Raw genomic sequence first — 20,085 nt, 5'->3', positions numbered from 1 at the left:
ATCAAATGAGGTGGCTCTTGTCTGTTCACTTAGAAACTGAATATAAAATGCCACACCAGTCACTTAGGAAACATAGAAAACAATCCAAAAAGATGGCTCTGGTAGTGCAGTTATGATAGTCGGTGGTAAGATCTAAAATTCCACATTGTTTCCTGAGTGGAAGACAATGGAAAGAAACAAAGTACTGGAGAAAAGCCTGGTCTAAATAATCAAGTCCCAGTGAGATCAGAAATGTTTTCATATTGAATAAATATTCAGCGATGCTGTGTCATGACAGTGTAATGTGAATTATTCATCATTCACTTTTCACATTTGTGTACACATGCATCAGATACCAGAAACCCTTATCAAACAAGTACTTGCATAAATGCTAATGGCACTAAGCATTGAAATTCCTGTTTTCAATTTCAATCTCCTTTTCTTTACCTATGATTGTTGGTGTTCCTGTTGTTCTCTCTATGGCAACTTTTGTCACAGAGGATACAAGTTGCTGCTGGATATTTGGAAGGTCAGAGAAGTCAGAAACAGAAAGAGCAAAAGTAGGGTAGTATGAAATTGTTTGCAGCTCCCTAGTATCTGCATTTCTTGTTCCAATACCAAAAGGCACAACCCCAAGCTCTTTTAGAGCAGTTGCTGAAGCTCCAACATCATCTCTGGACCTTCCACCAGTCAGCAGAATTAAAACCTGGGGCACACCCTCAAGACGTCTGCTACCAGAAGAAGCAGTAAAGACATTGTCCATAACAAACTGGAGAGCTGCCCCAGTGTTGAGGGGTCTTCCACCTTTATGTGTCAGGCCTCTGATGGTATTAAGGACATCATCCTTGGCTGAGTATGTATTCAGGTAGAAAGCTGCTGCTGCATCATTACTGTACTGCACCACAGCGACTTGATCTTTGTTTTCCTGCACATCCATGTTCTCCACTACTCTTCGAACAAAATCACGGATTGCTGGGAATCCATTTCTAGTGGCATCAGAACCATCAAGCAGAAACACAACATCCCTTTGGGCAGAATCTCTTTCAACTATAAATGACATTAAATAAATATGTTAATTAAAAAATATATATATATTTCAGATGGAGAATAATCATCAAGTGACACTCATCACTGTTTCCTGAGTGGAAGACAATGGAAAGAAACAAAGTGCTGGAGAAAAGTTTTGTCTAACTAATCCAAATTCCAAATCAGATCCCAAAGGTTAGTTATTTATGTTGAAAAATAAATAAATACAAATATTCCAAATTGCTTGGTAATGCTCCTTACCTACGACTGTTGGTGTCTCTGTTGTTCTCTCTCTGGCAACTTTTGTCACAGAGGATACAAGTTGCTGCTGGATATTTGGAAGGTCAGAGAAGTCAGAAACAGAAATAACAAAAGTAGGGTTGTATGAAATTGTTTGCAGCTCCCTAGTATCTGCATTTCTTGTTCCAATACCAAAAGGCACAACCCCAAGCCCTTTTAGAGCAGTTGCTGAAGCCCCAACATCATCTCTGGACCTTCCACCAGTCAGCAGAATTAAAACCTGGGGCACACCCTCAAGACGTCTGCTACCAGAAGAAGCAGTAAAGACATTGTCCATAACAAACTGGAGAGCTGCCCCAGTGTTGAGGGGTCTTCCACCTTTATGTGTCAGGCCTCGGATTGTATTAAGGACATCATCCTTGGTTGAGTATGTATTCAGGTAGAAATTTGCTTCTGGGTCATTACTGTACTGCACCACAGCAACTTGATCTTTGTTTTCCTGCACATCCATGTTCTCCACTACTCTTCGAACAAAATCACGGATTGCTGGGAATCCACTCCTAGTATCATCAGACCCGTCAAGCAGAAACACAACATCCCTTTGGGCACCTTCTTTGTCAACTATGAGGTATAATAAACACAGGGGTTAACATAAGAAGAAAAACGTTCACGTGGAGTTAGGATCAATGCTATACGTGAAGTTAGCTAGTGCAATTAACCTGACAACAATGAAATGCAAATAAATATCAACTAAAGGTTGTTTTTTTTATTAAAATACAAAGGTGTTCTTTTAATTTATAAACAAGAGAGGCAGCACTATGCCAGAATGGTAAATAAAGGGATGAAGTCAAATATTCACTTGCCTTGTACTTAGTTTACACAAATTCTTTACCACATGTTTGTATTAATAACTAAAATTACATCTTTCTTATGTATACACTGGCACAGTATATATTATACTAAAAAAAATGCATTTAAAATGTTGATTTATAACGCAACAGCCATGTATTTAAGAAATACTTCACCGGTCTATGCCCATGTATAAAATACTGATCATAAGATGCCCTATTTAAATGCTAAAAGAGAAGATGCCAAGACGGCAGATTCCGTACAGTCTGGAACAGAAGACAAGATCAAATGAGGTGGCTCTTGTCTGTTCACTTAGAAACTGAATATAAAATGCCACACCAGTCACTTAGGAAACATAGAAAACAATCCAAAAAGATGGCTCTGGTAGTGCAGTTATGATAGTCGGTGGTAAGATCTAAAATTCCACATTGTTTCCTGAGTGGAAGACAATGGAAAGAAACAAAGTACTGGAGAAAAGCCTGGTCTAAATAATCAAGTCCCAGTGAGATCAGAAATGTTTTCATATTGAATAAATATTCAGCGATGCTGTGTCATGACAGTGTAATGTGAATTATTCATCATTCACTTTTCACATTTGTGTACACATGCATCAGATACCAGAAACCCTTATCAAACAAGTACTTGCATAAATGCTAATGGCACTAAGCATTGAAATTCCTGTTTTCAATTTCAATCTCCTTTTCTTTACCTATGATTGTTGGTGTTCCTGTTGTTCTCTCTATGGCAACTTTTGTCACAGAGGATACAAGTTGCTGCTGGATATTTGGAAGGTCAGAGAAGTCAGAAACAGAAAGAGCAAAAGTAGGGTAGTATGAAATTGTTTGCAGCTCCCTAGTATCTGCATTTCTTGTTCCAATACCAAAAGGCACAACCCCAAGCTCTTTTAGAGCAGTTGCTGAAGCTCCAACATCATCTCTGGACCTTCCACCAGTCAGCAGAATTAAAACCTGGGGCACACCCTCAAGACGTCTGCTACCAGAAGAAGCAGTAAAGACATTGTCCATAACAAACTGGAGAGCTGCCCCAGTGTTGAGGGGTCTTCCACCTTTATGGGTCAGGCCTCTGATGGTATTAAGGACATCATCCTTGGTTGAATATGTATTCAGGTAGAAAGCTGCTGCTGCATCATTACTGTACTGCACCACAGCGACTTGATCTTTGTTTTCCTGCACATCCATGTTCTCTACTACTCTTCGAACAAAATCACGGATTGCTGGGAATCCATTTCTAGTGGCATCAGAACCATCAAGCAGAAACACAACATCTCTTTGGGCAGAATCTCTTTCAACTATAAATGACATTAAATAAACATGTTAATTAAAAAAATATATATTTCAGATGGAGAATAATCACCAAGTGACACTCATCACTGTTTCCTGAGTGGAAGACAATGGAAAGAAACAAAGTGCTGGAGAAAAGTTTTGTCTAACTAATCCAAATTCCAAATCAGATCCCAAAGGTTAGTTATTTATGTTGAAAAATAAATAAATACAAATATTCCAAATTGCTTGGTAATGCTCCTTACCTACGACTGTTGGTGTCTCTGTTGTTCTCTCTGTTGTTCTCTCTCTGGCAACTTTTGTCACAGAGGATACAAGTTGCTGCTGGATATTTGGAAGGTCAGAGAAGTCAGAAACAGAAAGAACAAAAGTAGGGTTGTATGAAATTGTTTGCAGCTCCCTAGTATCTGCATTTCTTGTTCCAATACCAAAAGGCACAACCCCAAGCCCTTTTAGAGCAGTTGCTGAAGCCCCAACATCATCTCTGGACCTTCCACCAGTCAGCAGAATTAAAACCTGGGGCACACCCTCAAGACGTCTGCTACCAGAAGAAGCAGTAAAGACATTGTCCATAACAAACTGGAGAGCTGCCCCAGTGTTGAGGGGTCTTCCACCTTTATGTGTCAGGCCTCGGATTGTATTAAGGACATCATCCTTGGTTGAGTATGTATTCAGGTAGAAATTTGCTTCTGGGTCATTACTGTACTGCACCACAGCAACTTGATCTTTGTTTTCCTGCACATCCATGTTCTCCACTACTCTTCGAACAAAATCACGGATTGCTGGGAATCCACTCCTAGTATCATCAGACCCGTCAAGCAGAAACACAACATCCCTTTGGGCACCTTCTTTGTCAACTATGAGGTATAATAAACACAGGGGTTAACATAAGAAGAAAAACGTTCACGTGGAGTTAGGATCAATGCCATACGTGAAGTTAGCTAGTGCAATTAACCTGACAACAATGAAATGCAAATAAATATCAACTAAAGGTTGTTTTTTTTATTAAAATACAAAGGTGTTCTTTTAATTTATAAACAAGAGAGGCAGCACTATGCCAGAATGGTAAATAAAGGGATGAAGTCAAATATTCACTTGCCTTGTACTTAGTTTACACAAATTCTTTACCACATGTTTGTATTAATAACTAAAATTACATCTTTCTTATGTATACACTGGCACAGTATATATTATACTAAAAAAAATGCATTTAAAATGTTGATTTATAACGCAACAGCCATGTATTTAAGAAATACTTCACCGGTCTATGCCCATGTATAAAATACTGATCATAAGATGCCCTATTTAAATGCTAAAAGAGAAGATGCCAAGACGGCAGATTCCGTACAGTCTGGAACAGAAGACAAGATCAAATGAGGTGGCTCTTGTCTGTTCACTTAGAAACTGAATATAAAATGCCACACCAGTCACTTAGGAAACATAGAAAACAATCCAAAAAGATGGCTCTGGTAGTGCAGTTATGATAGTCGGTGGTAAGATCTAAAATTCCACATTGTTTCCTGAGTGGAAGACAATGGAAAGAAACAAAGTACTGGAGAAAAGCCTGGTCTAAATAATCAAGTCCCAGTGAGATCAGAAATGTTTTCATATTGAATAAATATTCAGCGATGCTGTGTCATGACAGTGTAATGTGAATTATTCATCATTCACTTTTCACATTTGTGTACACATGCATCAGATACCAGAAACCCTTATCAAACAAGTACTTGCATAAATGCTAATGGCACTAAGCATTGAAATTCCTGTTTTCAATTTCAATCTCCTTTTCTTTACCTATGATTGTTGGTGTTCCTGTTGTTCTCTCTATGGCAACTTTTGTCACAGAGGATACAAGTTGCTGCTGGATATTTGGAAGGTCAGAGAAGTCAGAAACAGAAAGAGCAAAAGTAGGGTAGTATGAAATTGTTTGCAGCTCCCTAGTATCTGCATTTCTTGTTCCAATACCAAAAGGCACAACCCCAAGCTCTTTTAGAGCAGTTGCTGAAGCTCCAACATCATCTCTGGACCTTCCACCAGTCAGCAGAATTAAAACCTGGGGCACACCCTCAAGACGTCTGCTACCAGAAGAAGCAGTAAAGACATTGTCCATAACAAACTGGAGAGCTGCCCCAGTGTTGAGGGGTCTTCCACCTTTATGGGTCAGGCCTCTGATGGTATTAAGGACATCATCCTTGGTTGAATATGTATTCAGGTAGAAAGCTGCTGCTGCATCATTACTGTACTGCACCACAGCGACTTGATCTTTGTTTTCCTGCACATCCATGTTCTCTACTACTCTTCGAACAAAATCACGGATTGCTGGGAATCCATTTCTAGTGGCATCAGAACCATCAAGCAGAAACACAACATCTCTTTGGGCAGAATCTCTTTCAACTATAAATGACATTAAATAAACATGTTAATTAAAAAAATATATATTTCAGATGGAGAATAATCACCAAGTGACACTCATCACTGTTTCCTGAGTGGAAGACAATGGAAAGAAACAAAGTGCTGGAGAAAAGTTTTGTCTAACTAATCCAAATTCCAAATCAGATCCCAAAGGTTAGTTATTTATGTTGAAAAATAAATAAATACAAATATTCCAAATTGCTTGGTAATGCTCCTTACCTACGACTGTTGGTGTCTCTGTTGTTCTCTCTGTTGTTCTCTCTCTGGCAACTTTTGTCACAGAGGATACAAGTTGCTGCTGGATATTTGGAAGGTCAGAGAAGTCAGAAACAGAAAGAACAAAAGTAGGGTTGTATGAAATTGTTTGCAGCTCCCTAGTATCTGCATTTCTTGTTCCAATACCAAAAGGCACAACCCCAAGCCCTTTTAGAGCAGTTGCTGAAGCCCCAACATCATCTCTGGACCTTCCACCAGTCAGCAGAATTAAAACCTGGGGCACACCCTCAAGACGTCTGCTACCAGAAGAAGCAGTAAAGACATTGTCCATAACAAACTGGAGAGCTGCCCCAGTGTTGAGGGGTCTTCCACCTTTATGTGTCAGGCCTCGGATTGTATTAAGGACATCATCCTTGGTTGAGTATGTATTCAGGTAGAAATTTGCTTCTGGGTCATTACTGTACTGCACCACAGCAACTTGATCTTTGTTTTCCTGCACATCCATGTTCTCCACTACTCTTCGAACAAAATCACGGATTGCTGGGAATCCACTCCTAGTATCATCAGACCCGTCAAGCAGAAACACAACATCCCTTTGGGCACCTTCTTTGTCAACTATGAGGTATAATAAACACAGGGGTTAACATAAGAAGAAAAACGTTCACGTGGAGTTAGGATCAATGCCATACGTGAAGTTAGCTAGTGCAATTAACCTGACAACAATGAAATGCAAATAAATATCAACTAAAGGTTGTTTTTTTTATTAAAATACAAAGGTGTTCTTTTAATTTATAAACAAGAGAGGCAGCACTATGCCAGAATGGTAAATAAAGGGATGAAGTCAAATATTCACTTGCCTTGTACTTAGTTTACACAAATTCTTTACCACATGTTTGTATTAATAACTAAAATTACATCTTTCTTATGTATACACTGGCACAGTATATATTATACTAAAAAAAATGCATTTAAAATGTTGATTTATAACGCAACAGCCATGTATTTAAGAAATACTTCACCGGTCTATGCCCATGTATAAAATACTGATCATAAGATGCCCTATTTAAATGCTAAAAGAGAAGATGCCAAGACGGCAGATTCCGTACAGTCTGGAACAGAAGACAAGATCAAATGAGGTGGCTCTTGTCTGTTCACTTAGAAACTGAATATAAAATGCCACACCAGTCACTTAGGAAACATAGAAAACAATCCAAAAAGATGGCTCTGGTAGTGCAGTTATGATAGTCGGTGGTAAGATCTAAAATTCCACATTGTTTCCTGAGTGGAAGACAATGGAAAGAAACAAAGTACTGGAGAAAAGCCTGGTCTAAATAATCAAGTCCCAGTGAGATCAGAAATGTTTTCATATTGAATAAATATTCAGCGATGCTGTGTCATGACAGTGTAATGTGAATTATTCATCATTCACTTTTCACTTTTGTGTACACATGCATCAGATACCAGAAACCCTTATCAAACAAGTACTTGCATAAATGCTAATGGCACTAAGCATTGAAATTCCTGTTTTCAATTTCAATCTCCTTTTCTTTACCTATGATTGTTGGTGTTCCTGTTGTTCTCTCTATGGCAACTTTTGTCACAGAGGATACAAGTTGCTGCTGGATATTTGGAAGGTCAGAGAAGTCAGAAACAGAAAGAGCAAAAGTAGGGTAGTATGAAATTGTTTGCAGCTCCCTAGTATCTGCATTTCTTGTTCCAATACCAAAAGGCACAACCCCAAGCTCTTTTAGAGCAGTTGCTGAAGCTCCAACATCATCTCTGGACCTTCCACCAGTCAGCAGAATTAAAACCTGGGGCACACCCTCAAGACGTCTGCTACCAGAAGAAGCAGTAAAGACATTGTCCATAACAAACTGGAGAGCTGCCCCAGTGTTGAGGGGTCTTCCACCTTTATGGGTCAGGCCTCTGATGGTATTAAGGACATCATCCTTGGTTGAATATGTATTCAGGTAGAAAGCTGCTGCTGCATCATTACTGTACTGCACCACAGCGACTTGATCTTTGTTTTCCTGCACATCCATGTTCTCTACTACTCTTCGAACAAAATCACGGATTGCTGGGAATCCATTTCTAGTGGCATCAGAACCATCAAGCAGAAACACAACATCTCTTTGGGCAGAATCTCTTTCAACTATAAATGACATTAAATAAACATGTTAATTAAAAAAATATATATTTCAGATGGAGAATAATCACCAAGTGACACTCATCACTGTTTCCTGAGTGGAAGACAATGGAAAGAAACAAAGTGCTGGAGAAAAGTTTTGTCTAACTAATCCAAATTCCAAATCAGATCCCAAAGGTTAGTTATTTATGTTGAAAAATAAATAAATACAAATATTCCAAATTGCTTGGTAATGCTCCTTACCTACGACTGTTGGTGTCTCTGTTGTTCTCTCTGTTGTTCTCTCTCTGGCAACTTTTGTCACAGAGGATACAAGTTGCTGCTGGATATTTGGAAGGTCAGAGAAGTCAGAAACAGAAAGAACAAAAGTAGGGTTGTATGAAATTGTTTGCAGCTCCCTAGTATCTGCATTTCTTGTTCCAATACCAAAAGGCACAACCCCAAGCCCTTTTAGAGCAGTTGCTGAAGCCCCAACATCATCTCTGGACCTTCCACCAGTCAGCAGAATTAAAACCTGGGGCACACCCTCAAGACGTCTGCTACCAGAAGAAGCAGTAAAGACATTGTCCATAACAAACTGGAGAGCTGCCCCAGTGTTGAGGGGTCTTCCACCTTTATGTGTCAGGCCTCGGATTGTATTAAGGACATCATCCTTGGTTGAGTATGTATTCAGGTAGAAATTTGCTTCTGGGTCATTACTGTACTGCACCACAGCAACTTGATCTTTGTTTTCCTGCACATCCATGTTCTCCACTACTCTTCGAACAAAATCACGGATTGCTGGGAATCCACTCCTAGTATCATCAGACCCGTCAAGCAGAAACACAACATCCCTTTGGGCACCTTCTTTGTCAACTATGAGGTATAATAAACACAGGGGTTAACATAAGAAGAAAAACGTTCACGTGGAGTTAGGATCAATGCCATACGTGAAGTTAGCTAGTGCAATTAACCTGACAACAATGAAATGCAAATAAATATCAACTAAAGGTTGTTTTTTTTATTAAAATACAAAGGTGTTCTTTTAATTTATAAACAAGAGAGGCAGCACTATGCCAGAATGGTAAATAAAGGGATGAAGTCAAATATTCACTTGCCTTGTACTTAGTTTACACAAATTCTTTACCACATGTTTGTATTAATAACTAAAATTACATCTTTCTTATGTATACACTGGCACAGTATATATTATACTAAAAAAAATGCATTTAAAATGTTGATTTATAACGCAACAGCCATGTATTTAAGAAATACTTCACCGGTCTATGCCCATGTATAAAATACTGATCATAAGATGCCCTATTTAAATGCTAAAAGAGAAGATGCCAAGACGGCAGATTCCGTACAGTCTGGAACAGAAGACAAGATCAAATGAGGTGGCTCTTGTCTGTTCACTTAGAAACTGAATATAAAATGCCACACCAGTCACTTAGGAAACATAGAAAACAATCCAAAAAGATGGCTCTGGTAGTGCAGTTATGATAGTCGGTGGTAAGATCTAAAATTCCACATTGTTTCCTGAGTGGAAGACAATGGAAAGAAACAAAGTACTGGAGAAAAGCCTGGTCTAAATAATCAAGTCCCAGTGAGATCAGAAATGTTTTCATATTGAATAAATATTCAGCGATGCTGTGTCATGACAGTGTAATGTGAATTATTCATCATTCACTTTTCACTTTTGTGTACACATGCATCAGATACCAGAAACCCTTATCAAACAAGTACTTGCATAAATGCTAATGGCACTAAGCATTGAAATTCCTGTTTTCAATTTCAATCTCCTTTTCTTTACCTATGATTGTTGGTGTTCCTGTTGTTCTCTCTATGGCAACTTTTGTCACAGAGGATACAAGTTGCTGCTGGATATTTGGAAGGTCAGAGAAGTCAGAAACAGAAAGAGCAAAAGTAGGGTAGTATGAAATTGTTTGCAGCTCCCTAGTATCTGCATTTCTTGTTCCAATACCAAAAGGCACAACCCCAAGCTCTTTTAGAGCAGTTGCTGAAGCTCCAACATCATCTCTGGACCTTCCACCAGTCAGCAGAATTAAAACCTGGGGCACACCCTCAAGACGTCTGCTACCAGAAGAAGCAGTAAAGACATTGTCCATAACAAACTGGAGAGCTGCCCCAGTGTTGAGGGGTCTTCCACCTTTATGGGTCAGGCCTCTGATGGTATTAAGGACATCATCCTTGGTTGAGTATGTATTCAGGTAGAAAGCTGCTGCTGCATCATTACTGTACTGCACCACAGCGACTTGATCTTTGTTTTCCTGCACATCCATGTTCTCCACTACTCTTCGAACAAAATCACGGATTGCTGGGAATCCATTTCTAGTGGCATCAGAACCATCAAGCAGAAACACAACATCTCTTTGGGCAGAATCTCTTTCAACTATAAATAACATTAAATAAACATGTTAATTAAAAAAAAAATATTTCAGATGGAGAATAATCATCAAGTGACACTCATCACTGTTTCCTGAGTGGAAGACAATGGAAAGAAACAAAGTGCTGGAGAAAAGTTTTGTCTAACTAATCCAAATTCCAAATCAGATCCCAAAGGTTAGTTATTTATGTTGAAAAATAAATAAATACAAATATTCCAAATTGCTTGGTAATGCTCCTTACCTACGACTGTTGGTGTCTCTGTTGTTCTCTCTCTGGCAACTTTTGTCACGGAGGTTAGAAGTTGCTGCTGGATGTTTGGAAGGTCAGAGAAGTCAGAAACAGAAAGAGCAAAAGTAGGGTTGTATGAAATTGTTTGCAGCTCCCTAGTATCTGCATTTCTTGTTCCAATACCAAAAGGCACAACCCCAAGCTCTTTTAGAGCAGTTGCTGAAGCTCCAACATCATCTCTGGACCTTCCACCAGTCAGCAGAATTAAAACCTGGGGCACACCCTCAAGACGTCTGCTACCAGAAGAAGCAGTAAAGACATTGTCCATAACAAACTGGAGAGCTGCCCCAGTGTTGAGGGGTCTTCCACCTTTATGGGTCAGGCCTCTGATGGTATTAAGGACATCATCCTTGGTTGAGTATGTATTCAGGTAGAAAGCTGCTGCTGCATCATTACTGTACTGCACCACAGCGACTTGATCTTTGTTTTCCTGCACATCCATGTTCTCCACTACTCTTCGAACAAAATCACGGATTGCTGGGAATCCATTTCTAGTGGCATCAGAACCATCAAGCAGAAACACAACATCTCTTTGGGCAGAATCTCTTTCAACTATAAATAACATTAAATAAATATGTTAATTAAAAAAAAAATATTTCAGATGGAGAATAATCATCAAGTGACACTCATCACTGTTTCCTGAGTGGAAGACAATGGAAAGAAACAAAGTGCTGGAGAAAAGTTTTGTCTAACTAATCCAAATTCCAAATCAGATCCCAAAGGTTAGTTATTTATGTTGAAAAATAAATAAATACAAATATTCCAAATTGCTTGGTAATGCTCCTTACCTACGACTGTTGGTGTCTCTGTTGTTCTCTCTCTGGCAACTTTTGTCACGGAGGTTAGAAGTTGCTGCTGGATGTTTGGAAGGTCAGAGAAGTCAGAAACAGAAAGAGCAAAAGTAGGGTTGTATGAAATTGTTTGCAGCTCCCTAGTATCTGCATTTCTTGTTCCAATACCAAAAGGCACAACCCCAAGCTCTTTTAGAGCAGTTGCTGAAGCTCCAACATCATCTCTGGACCTTCCACCAGTCAGCAGAATTAAAACCTGGGGCACACCCTCAAGACGTCTGCTACCAGAAGAAGCAGTAAAGACATTGTCCATAACAAACTGGAGAGCTGCCCCAGTGTTGAGGGGTCTTCCACCTTTATGGGTCAGGCCTCTGATGGTATTAAGGACATCATCCTTGGTTGAGTATGTATTCAGGTAGAAAGCTGCTGCTGCATCATTACTGTACTGCACCACAGCGACTTGATCTTTGTTTTCCTGCACATCCATGTTCTCCACTACTCTTCGAACAAAATCACGGATTGCTGGGAATCCATTTCTAGTGGCATCAGAACCATCAAGCAGAAACACAACATCCCTTTGAGCATCTTCTCTTTGAACTAGAAATTATTATAAATGCAGGTGTTAAAGATATAAAAAAACATGACTTGCAGATAAAACAAGTTTGTATCCTGAGCCTTGCTTTAGTGATTTTCAAAAAATTAAACACACACAGTATTTACCATGGTGTACAGTACATATCGTGCACCTCTGCTAACTTGAACAAATGTATTGGATGGTTGCTTGGTTTCATTACTGTATTTAAATAAATTTATTGTTGGCAGGGACACTCCTATTAAGTGATATGCTGGTGGTAAATGTGATGACCAGAATAGTATTGTAACTGAAACTTAGAATACAGAATTCAGTTAACATATCACAAGTTCAAGACTATTGTGCTTGTTAATGTTTTCAGTAAAATCTGAATTCCAATTTCTAAGTACTATTCACATTTAACCCAGAATCATGCTTACTCTGCATGCATTAAATACCAACCTAAAAAGAAAACTTTACTAAATTGGGAAAAGGGTAAAGTTATTTCCTATAAGTTAGTTTAACATACTTTTCTAAACTGTGATCATGTATCTGTAACTGAAATGCAACTCTAGAAGATCACTGCTACAATAAATTGTTGCTGAATACTAGCCTGATTCACTGTATGAGCGCAAAGGAAACAGTGATTAACAAAGTCACAGAAAAGGTAGACTACAATTAAATAATCATTAATACAGCCTCCAATAGCTGACAAGAACAAATGACATGAATCTTGACCAGTCAGTTGGGAGTTCAATAGTACAGGTATATTATGGAATGTATATACCATTCCGGTTGTTTATAAGAAGAGAAACAGGAAACATAGGAAATTTGGCAATTAGATTCAAGAGCTTGTGACTGTAGACATGTTAAACAAACACGTTATTACTCCAACTCATACTGGTGGTTAAATTACTATAACTCTGCAAAGCCTCCTGTGTTAACCAGTAACAAGTTATATTATTATTATTATTATTATTATTTGTTTATTTAGCAGACGCCTTTATCCAAGGCGACTTACAGAGACTAGGGTGTGTGAACTATGAATCAGCTGCAGAGTCACTTACAATGACGTCTCACCCGAACGACAGGGCACAAGTAGGTTAAGTGACTTGCTCAGGGTCACACAATGAGTCAGTGGCTGAGGTGGGATTTGAACTGGGCACCTCCTGGTTCAAGCCCTTTTCTTTAACCACTGGACCACACAGCCTTCATATGATTAATGCCTTGGTGGTGGTGGTTTAAATTTGAATGGGACCCATGTTCAGCAAAAGACATACATTATTCATGCTACCTATATGAGCTACTGTTACCAAAAACAAAAATGTGTTCAGACAGAAATCAAACATAAAAAACTGGGATTTTCCCCAGGAACGTATTATTTTTATAATTGTGCATTTGTTGACCTCATAATATTAATAAACTGTTAGTTACCTATAATTGTTGGTGATTCAGGCCTTCTCACTCTGACAACTCTTTTCAGAGAAGATAAAAGCTCTTGTTGGACTGTTGGTAGCTCACCAAACTCAGTGACAGAGAAAGCAAACAAAGGATCATAAGAAATTGTTTGCAACTCATTGGTATCAGTACTCCTTGTTCCAACAACAAAAGGCACAATACCATCTTCTTTTAAAGCACTTGCGGGGGCCCTAACATCATCTCTGGACCTTCCACCAGTCACCAGAATTAAAACCTGGGGCACACCCTCAAGACGTCTGCTACCAGAAGAAGCAGTAAAGACATTGTCCTTAACAAACTGGAGAGCTGCTCCAGTGTTGAGGGGTCTTCCACCTTTATGTCTCAGGCCTTTGATGGCATTAAGGACATCTTCCTTGGTCGAATATGTATTCAGGTAGAAATTTGCATTTGCATCATTACTGTACTGCACCACAGCGACTCGATTGTTGTTTTCCTCCATACCAAGTTTCTCCACTACTTTTTCAACAAATTCTCGAATTTCTAGGAATCCATTTCTCGTGTCATCAGTACCATCAAGCAGAAAGACAACATCTTTTTCGACAGTTTCACTTTCAACTATGGAATATATTAAATAAAGGTGTTAGGAAAGCCTAATATTTTACATTGAGAAATGGATCATACAGTTGAACATCTGAGGTCCAATAACATACAGTAATCAATATGCAATTTAAAAAAGTAGTGTTTTTAGCTCTGATAAACAGCATGCATATTCTGTGTTACCATGTAAATAGAACGCAATACTGAAAAAACACCCATCCTTGTAATCATCATGTCCATATTTAGTAGCAAATATATTCTGGTAATAAACAACCTATAAGTCTTAAAAGTATCTGCATCATCTCAAAACAAACCACCAACTTGTGTATTTGTTTCTATACAGTAGATAAAAATGAATTTCTAAAAGCACCATCAAAATAAAAGATTACAAAAGTACAATCCGATATTTCCATTACACTACAAGGCTGTCAAGAGTATGTCAAGACTCAAAAATGTACATTATGACGGTGCGACAGCTGGCAGAGCCTTGTTTAAACTCGATTTTAACGGGTTTACTCGGCCGTTTCACAACGGATCGGGATGGCATTTCATATGCCCTGTGTACATGTGATGGATAATTTGTTCATCCAAGTTTCATGAAAATCCATGTGGTAGTTTTTAAGTTACAGAATCACAAAGAGGTTTTTTTTGCGCTAAAATAACTCAGAAACGGCTGCATGTTTAAACACCATATCTGGCAGGTGGATCGTACTTATTGACTAGGAGCACCTTTTTTTGGAACTGAAAAAACTGATAAAGTATTTAGCAAGTTATTTTTTTATTTTTTTTTGCTCATTCACAGTTTATTTTTGTTAACTCATAAGTAAGGTGGTCACAGTGGTCACGGAAATCGTGAAAATCGTGAATTTGAAAAAAGTCAATGAAATCTTGGATATGGATGTAAAAACACTTTTGATTAGGCGCTTCCTTTATTTCCTTTAAAACATGCAGCATAATGCACTGAAAATATAAATCTACGAGTATCTGTAAATTGTTTGGTTGTTTCACCCAGCATTTACGTGTAGCTATAGGTCAGCGAATGAGATCTTGCTTGCTGAGCGAGCAAGCAAGTAAATCGATGACAGCTAAACTATATATTTACTTTATATGCATCATATACACATTAAAACATAAGCATAAAATATTTATATTCGTAATACTAATCTATTGTGTACGATAGTGTATTACAAGCAATATAATGTGCAAGATAATTAACATTACCATATGTTTGAGAGTTTGTTTCTGAACACAAAAATCACATTATAAATTTGCAGCTTGACGGATCATTTATATTCGGAACCCTCCTTCCATGTGAACTGTGATGCACAATACATACAGTATAGTTGTGAATACACTAGGGTAGCTGCATTTGAACAAAAAAAAGTAAAGGCAGCGCTTTCAAGTGTTTTTCTATTTTATTTTTTAATTTTTTTGTATGTGATTTACCCCAGCGTTTTGTTTACTTGTTGAAATCCCTAGTTAACAGTTACAAGTATCTGGGAGATCCTGTTATTCATGATTATATTACGCTATTATCTTGTACATATTAAGCGTTGAAATGGTTGAATGGATTGTATGGAAATGTACCATTCTCCTCGTAATGACGCCATTTGAATCAGTGTACATTTTTAAACAAGGCATATATATATAAATATGCAAACATTTATGAATATATTCATGTGGTCATTAATAATCAATCAGATAGCTAGCCTAGTGGGTGGATTCACTTCAAACAACATGTGTAGTCACCAGTGGGTTGCTGAGGATTCAAAAGTTCTCTGAAACCGTTAATAAATATCCTTTAGAAGTTCAGAAGAGTCACTGTCATAAATGTATAAGAAAGACCTATAAAGTTCATGGATTGATTGGTTGAAAATGCTTGAGTAACATATTATTTGTCTCCTTTCAATGATCTCATTATTACAGAACCCCTAAAGGGACATGGTGTAAATTAAAAAGGGAGGCTACTATCTCGTGCACACGATGTACTATCTTGTGAGCATGAGATAGTAACGTTCCGTACATTACTATGCCACACATACAAAATTATTTACCAGCATATCAAACACATGTTATTGTGTCATTCATAAACAAAACCAAAATCCAAAAAAAAAAAGAAAAAATAGTTATGACAGTTGTAAATATTTGTGTACTTGGAATTGTCAGCTCTTACTGTCAAGTAAGACATAGTTTGGTGTGTTTAATATATCAAATAACTGTATGTTCTGGGAGTACCAAGTGATTAATTTGCAGTTATACATAGGTAAATTGCAATGTTGCTAGTAGGACACTTCTAATTTAAAACTGAATGTTGACAATCCTTGTATAATTTTAAACAACTGTTTCTTACCAATAACTGTTGGCGATTCAAGCCCCATCTCTCTAACAACTCTTCTTAAAGTGGATAAAACATCTTGCTGAATGGTTGGAAGCTCACCAAAGTCAGTCACAGAGAGAGCAAAACTAGGATCATATGAAATAGATAACATCTCATTGGTATCTGCATTTCTCGTTCCAATACCAAAAGACACTACTCCAAGCCCTTTTAGAGCAGTTGCTGAAGCCCCAACATCATCTCTGGACCTTCCACCAGTCAGCAGAATTAAAACCTGGGGCACACCCTCAAGACGTCTGCTACCAGAAGAAGCAGTAAAGACATTGTCCATAACAAACTGGAGAGCTGCTCCAGTGTTGAGTGGTCTTCCACCTTTATGTGTCAGACCTTGGATTGTATTAAGGACATCTTCCTTGGTTGAATATGTATTCAGGTAGAAATTTGCTTCTGGGTCATTACTGTACTGCACCACAGCGACTTGATCTTTGTTTTCCTGCACATCCATGTTCTCCACCACACTTTGAACAAAATCACGAATTGCTGAAAATCCATTCCTAGTATCATCCGAACCGTCAAGCAAAAATACAACATCCCTTTCCACAGATTCTGTTTCAACTATAAACCATATCAAAAAAATGTTAATGCCTCTCTCACACAAAACATGTCACTGAAGACATTTTAAGCAGTCAAAAGTATTACAAGCCTAATTGCATACTATAAAAATACAAATGTATGAGTGGTTATGCTTTTCTAAACAGGGCATGTCACTACAGTGCTCGTACTGCTGGTATTTAAATGACTGAGCTCCGATAAATGAATACCTTCAAATGAATACAATTCAATCTAAATAAAATAAAAACACCTTCACTCCACATATAAAGAAGTGGAGAACATATTTCCATACCTATGACTGCTGGATATTCTTGCCTTTGTTCTCCAGCCATTCTAGTTAGTGAGGATAAAAGCAGCTGCACGATGTTTGGAAGGTCATCAAAATCAGAGACAGACAAGGCATTAGTAGGAATGGATGCAATTGTTTGCAGCTCACTCGCATCTACGCTTTGTGTTCCAATATCAAAAAGCACAACTCCAAGACCTTTCAGGGTAGTTGCTGGGCCCGCAACATCATCTCTGGACCTTCCACCAGTCAGCAGAATTAAAACCTGGGGCACACCCTCAAGACGTCTGCTACCAGAAGAAGCAGTAAAGACATTGTCTATAACAAACTGGAGAGCTGCCCCAGTGTTGAGGGGTCTTCCACCTTTATGTGTCAGGCCTCGGATTGTATTAAGGACATCTTCCTTGGTTGAGTATGTATTCAGGTAGAAATTTGCTTCTGGGTCATTACTGTACTGCACCACAGCAACTTGATCTTTGTTTTCCTGCACATCCATGTTCTCCACTACTCTTTGAACAAAATCACGGATTGCTGGAAATCCATTTCTAGTGTCATCAGAACCATCAAGCAGAAACACAACATCCCTTTGTGCAGTGTCAGTGTCAACTATGAAATAAATTAAATCATATATGAATCAAAAGAACTATCATCCATGAACTGAAAACAAGTTATACAAAGAAAGTTAGAAAGCTAGAAATGTAAGGTGAGGCTGCCTGTGAAACCAGCCGTTAGAACTTAACTTTCCAGTAAAGTAAGCATTTCACTATACTTTTCCTTACCTATTACCATTGTTAATTCTGGCCTCTGTCGAATAACACTTGTCATAGAGGTTAAAAGTCCCTGCTGTATATTTGGAAGATCACCAAAATCAGGGACAGACAAAGCATAACTCGGCTTGTATGAAATAATTTGCATCTGACTGGTATCTGCATTCCCCATTCCAATAACAAAAGACACAACACCATGTGCTTTTAAAGCAGTTGCTGGACCTCTAACATCATCTATGGACCTTCCACCAGTCAGCAGAATTAAAACCTGGGGCACACCCTCAAGACGTCTGCTACCAGAAGAAGCAGTAAAGACATTGTCCATAACAAACTGGAGAGCTGCCCCAGTGTTGAGGGGTCTTCCACCTTTATGTCTCAGGCCTCTGATGGTATTAAGGGCAGCCTCCTTGGTTGAGTATGTATTTAGATAGAAATTAGCTGTAGACTCGTTACTGTACTGGACCACAGCAACCCTGTCTTTATTTTCCTCTACATCAAGTTTATTCATTATTGTTTGAACAAATTCAAGAATTGCTGGAAATTCATTTCTAGTGTCTTCAGAAACGTCAAGCAGAAACACAACATCCCTTTGTACAGCGCCTGTTTGATCTATCAGACATTAACAAGGCATATTTCATTTTTGTTACGCTTAAGAAATGATTACATAAACATGCTTATCTGACTGAGTGTATTTGTAGCTTTACCTCAGAATTTATAATTACGTGTTTATAGTTCTGGAGTCAGCAAATCTAGCTGAACATAGGTGCAAACAAGTGAACTTTGATTATACATACAGTAGTCCCATTTGCCTATATTGGGATGTTTTAATTGGCTAAGCGGGGCTTATCATGTTTTTAGACAAATCAACACAATTTGTTAATGCCTTACTCTAATCAACTTTCCAAAGTAATGCCATCCTGACATAACTGTCTCCATTCTTGTTGCAATGAAGTACCCTTTTGCTTACCGATTACTGTTGGTGATTCTGACATTCTCTGTCTAGTCACAAAGGACATCAGTTGCTGTTGGATATTTGGAAGGTCATCAAAGTCATGGATGTACAAAGCATAACTAGGATCATAAGAAATTGTTTGTAGCTCCAGGGTATCTGCATTACTTGTTCCAATGGCAAAACGGAGAACTCCAAGTCCTTTTAATGCAGTTGCTGGACCCCTAATATCATCTCTTGACCTTCCACCACTTAGCAGTATCAAAATTTGGGGAACGCCCTCAAGATGTCTGCTACCAGAAGAAGGAGTAAAGACATTGTCCTTAACAAACTGGAGAGCTGCTCCAGTGTTGAGGGGTCTTCCACCTTTATGTCTCAGTTCTCTTATGCTACTAAGAACATCATCCTTGGTCGAATACGTATTAAGGTAGAAATTTGCTTCTGGATCATTACTGTACTGAACCACAGCAACCCTGTCTTTGCTTTCCTCCACATCAAAGTTCTCCACTACTCTTCGAACAAAGTCACGGATTGTTGGGAATCCATTTACAGTGTCATCAGAACCATCAAGAAGAAACACAACATCCCTTTTTATGTCTTCAGTGTCAACCACTGTATGGAGCATATTAAAATAGAAGTTATTTGTAAGATTTATGTTTTGTGACTTAAAAATAGATGAACCAAAAAAAAAACTCATATTCAATTGTAGCAACTTGTAGTGCTTTTGAAAGATAATAGTAACATAACTATTATCAGAATGAACACGCAATTGTTCTAGAAATGCAGCTAAGCAAGATCATTTGGAAGATTTCTGCATGTTATACTTTACTGTACAATCCCACTTCCATGTAATCAATGATAGGACCGTCATGCCTTGTATATATAATTTAAAAAAACAAGACAATATCAATAC

At 38.3% G+C, this 20,085-nt stretch overlaps 1 protein-coding gene across 1 annotated transcript in view; it reads right to left on the bottom strand.

Moving 5' to 3' along the window:
* col6a3 (collagen, type VI, alpha 3) overlaps positions 1-20,085 on the bottom strand; it is a 104,923-nt gene that overhangs the window by 58,542 nt on the left and 26,296 nt on the right. The window contains 11 exon segments of the mRNA XM_059033997.1: positions 427-1,026; positions 1,267-1,866; positions 2,804-3,403; positions 3,641-4,252; positions 5,190-5,789; positions 6,027-6,638; positions 7,576-8,175; positions 8,413-9,024; positions 9,962-10,561; positions 10,798-11,397; positions 11,634-12,233. Of these exon segments, the coding sequence (XP_058889980.1) occupies positions 427-1,026; positions 1,267-1,866; positions 2,804-3,403; positions 3,641-4,252; positions 5,190-5,789; positions 6,027-6,638; positions 7,576-8,175; positions 8,413-9,024; positions 9,962-10,561; positions 10,798-11,397; positions 11,634-12,233 (6,636 nt within the window).

Source organism: Acipenser ruthenus, chromosome 11 (genome assembly GCF_902713425.1).
Source record: "Acipenser ruthenus chromosome 11, fAciRut3.2 maternal haplotype, whole genome shotgun sequence".
Taxonomy (NCBI): Eukaryota; Metazoa; Chordata; class Actinopteri; order Acipenseriformes; family Acipenseridae; genus Acipenser; species Acipenser ruthenus.
This window is presented reverse-complemented; position numbering and strand designations above follow the sequence as displayed.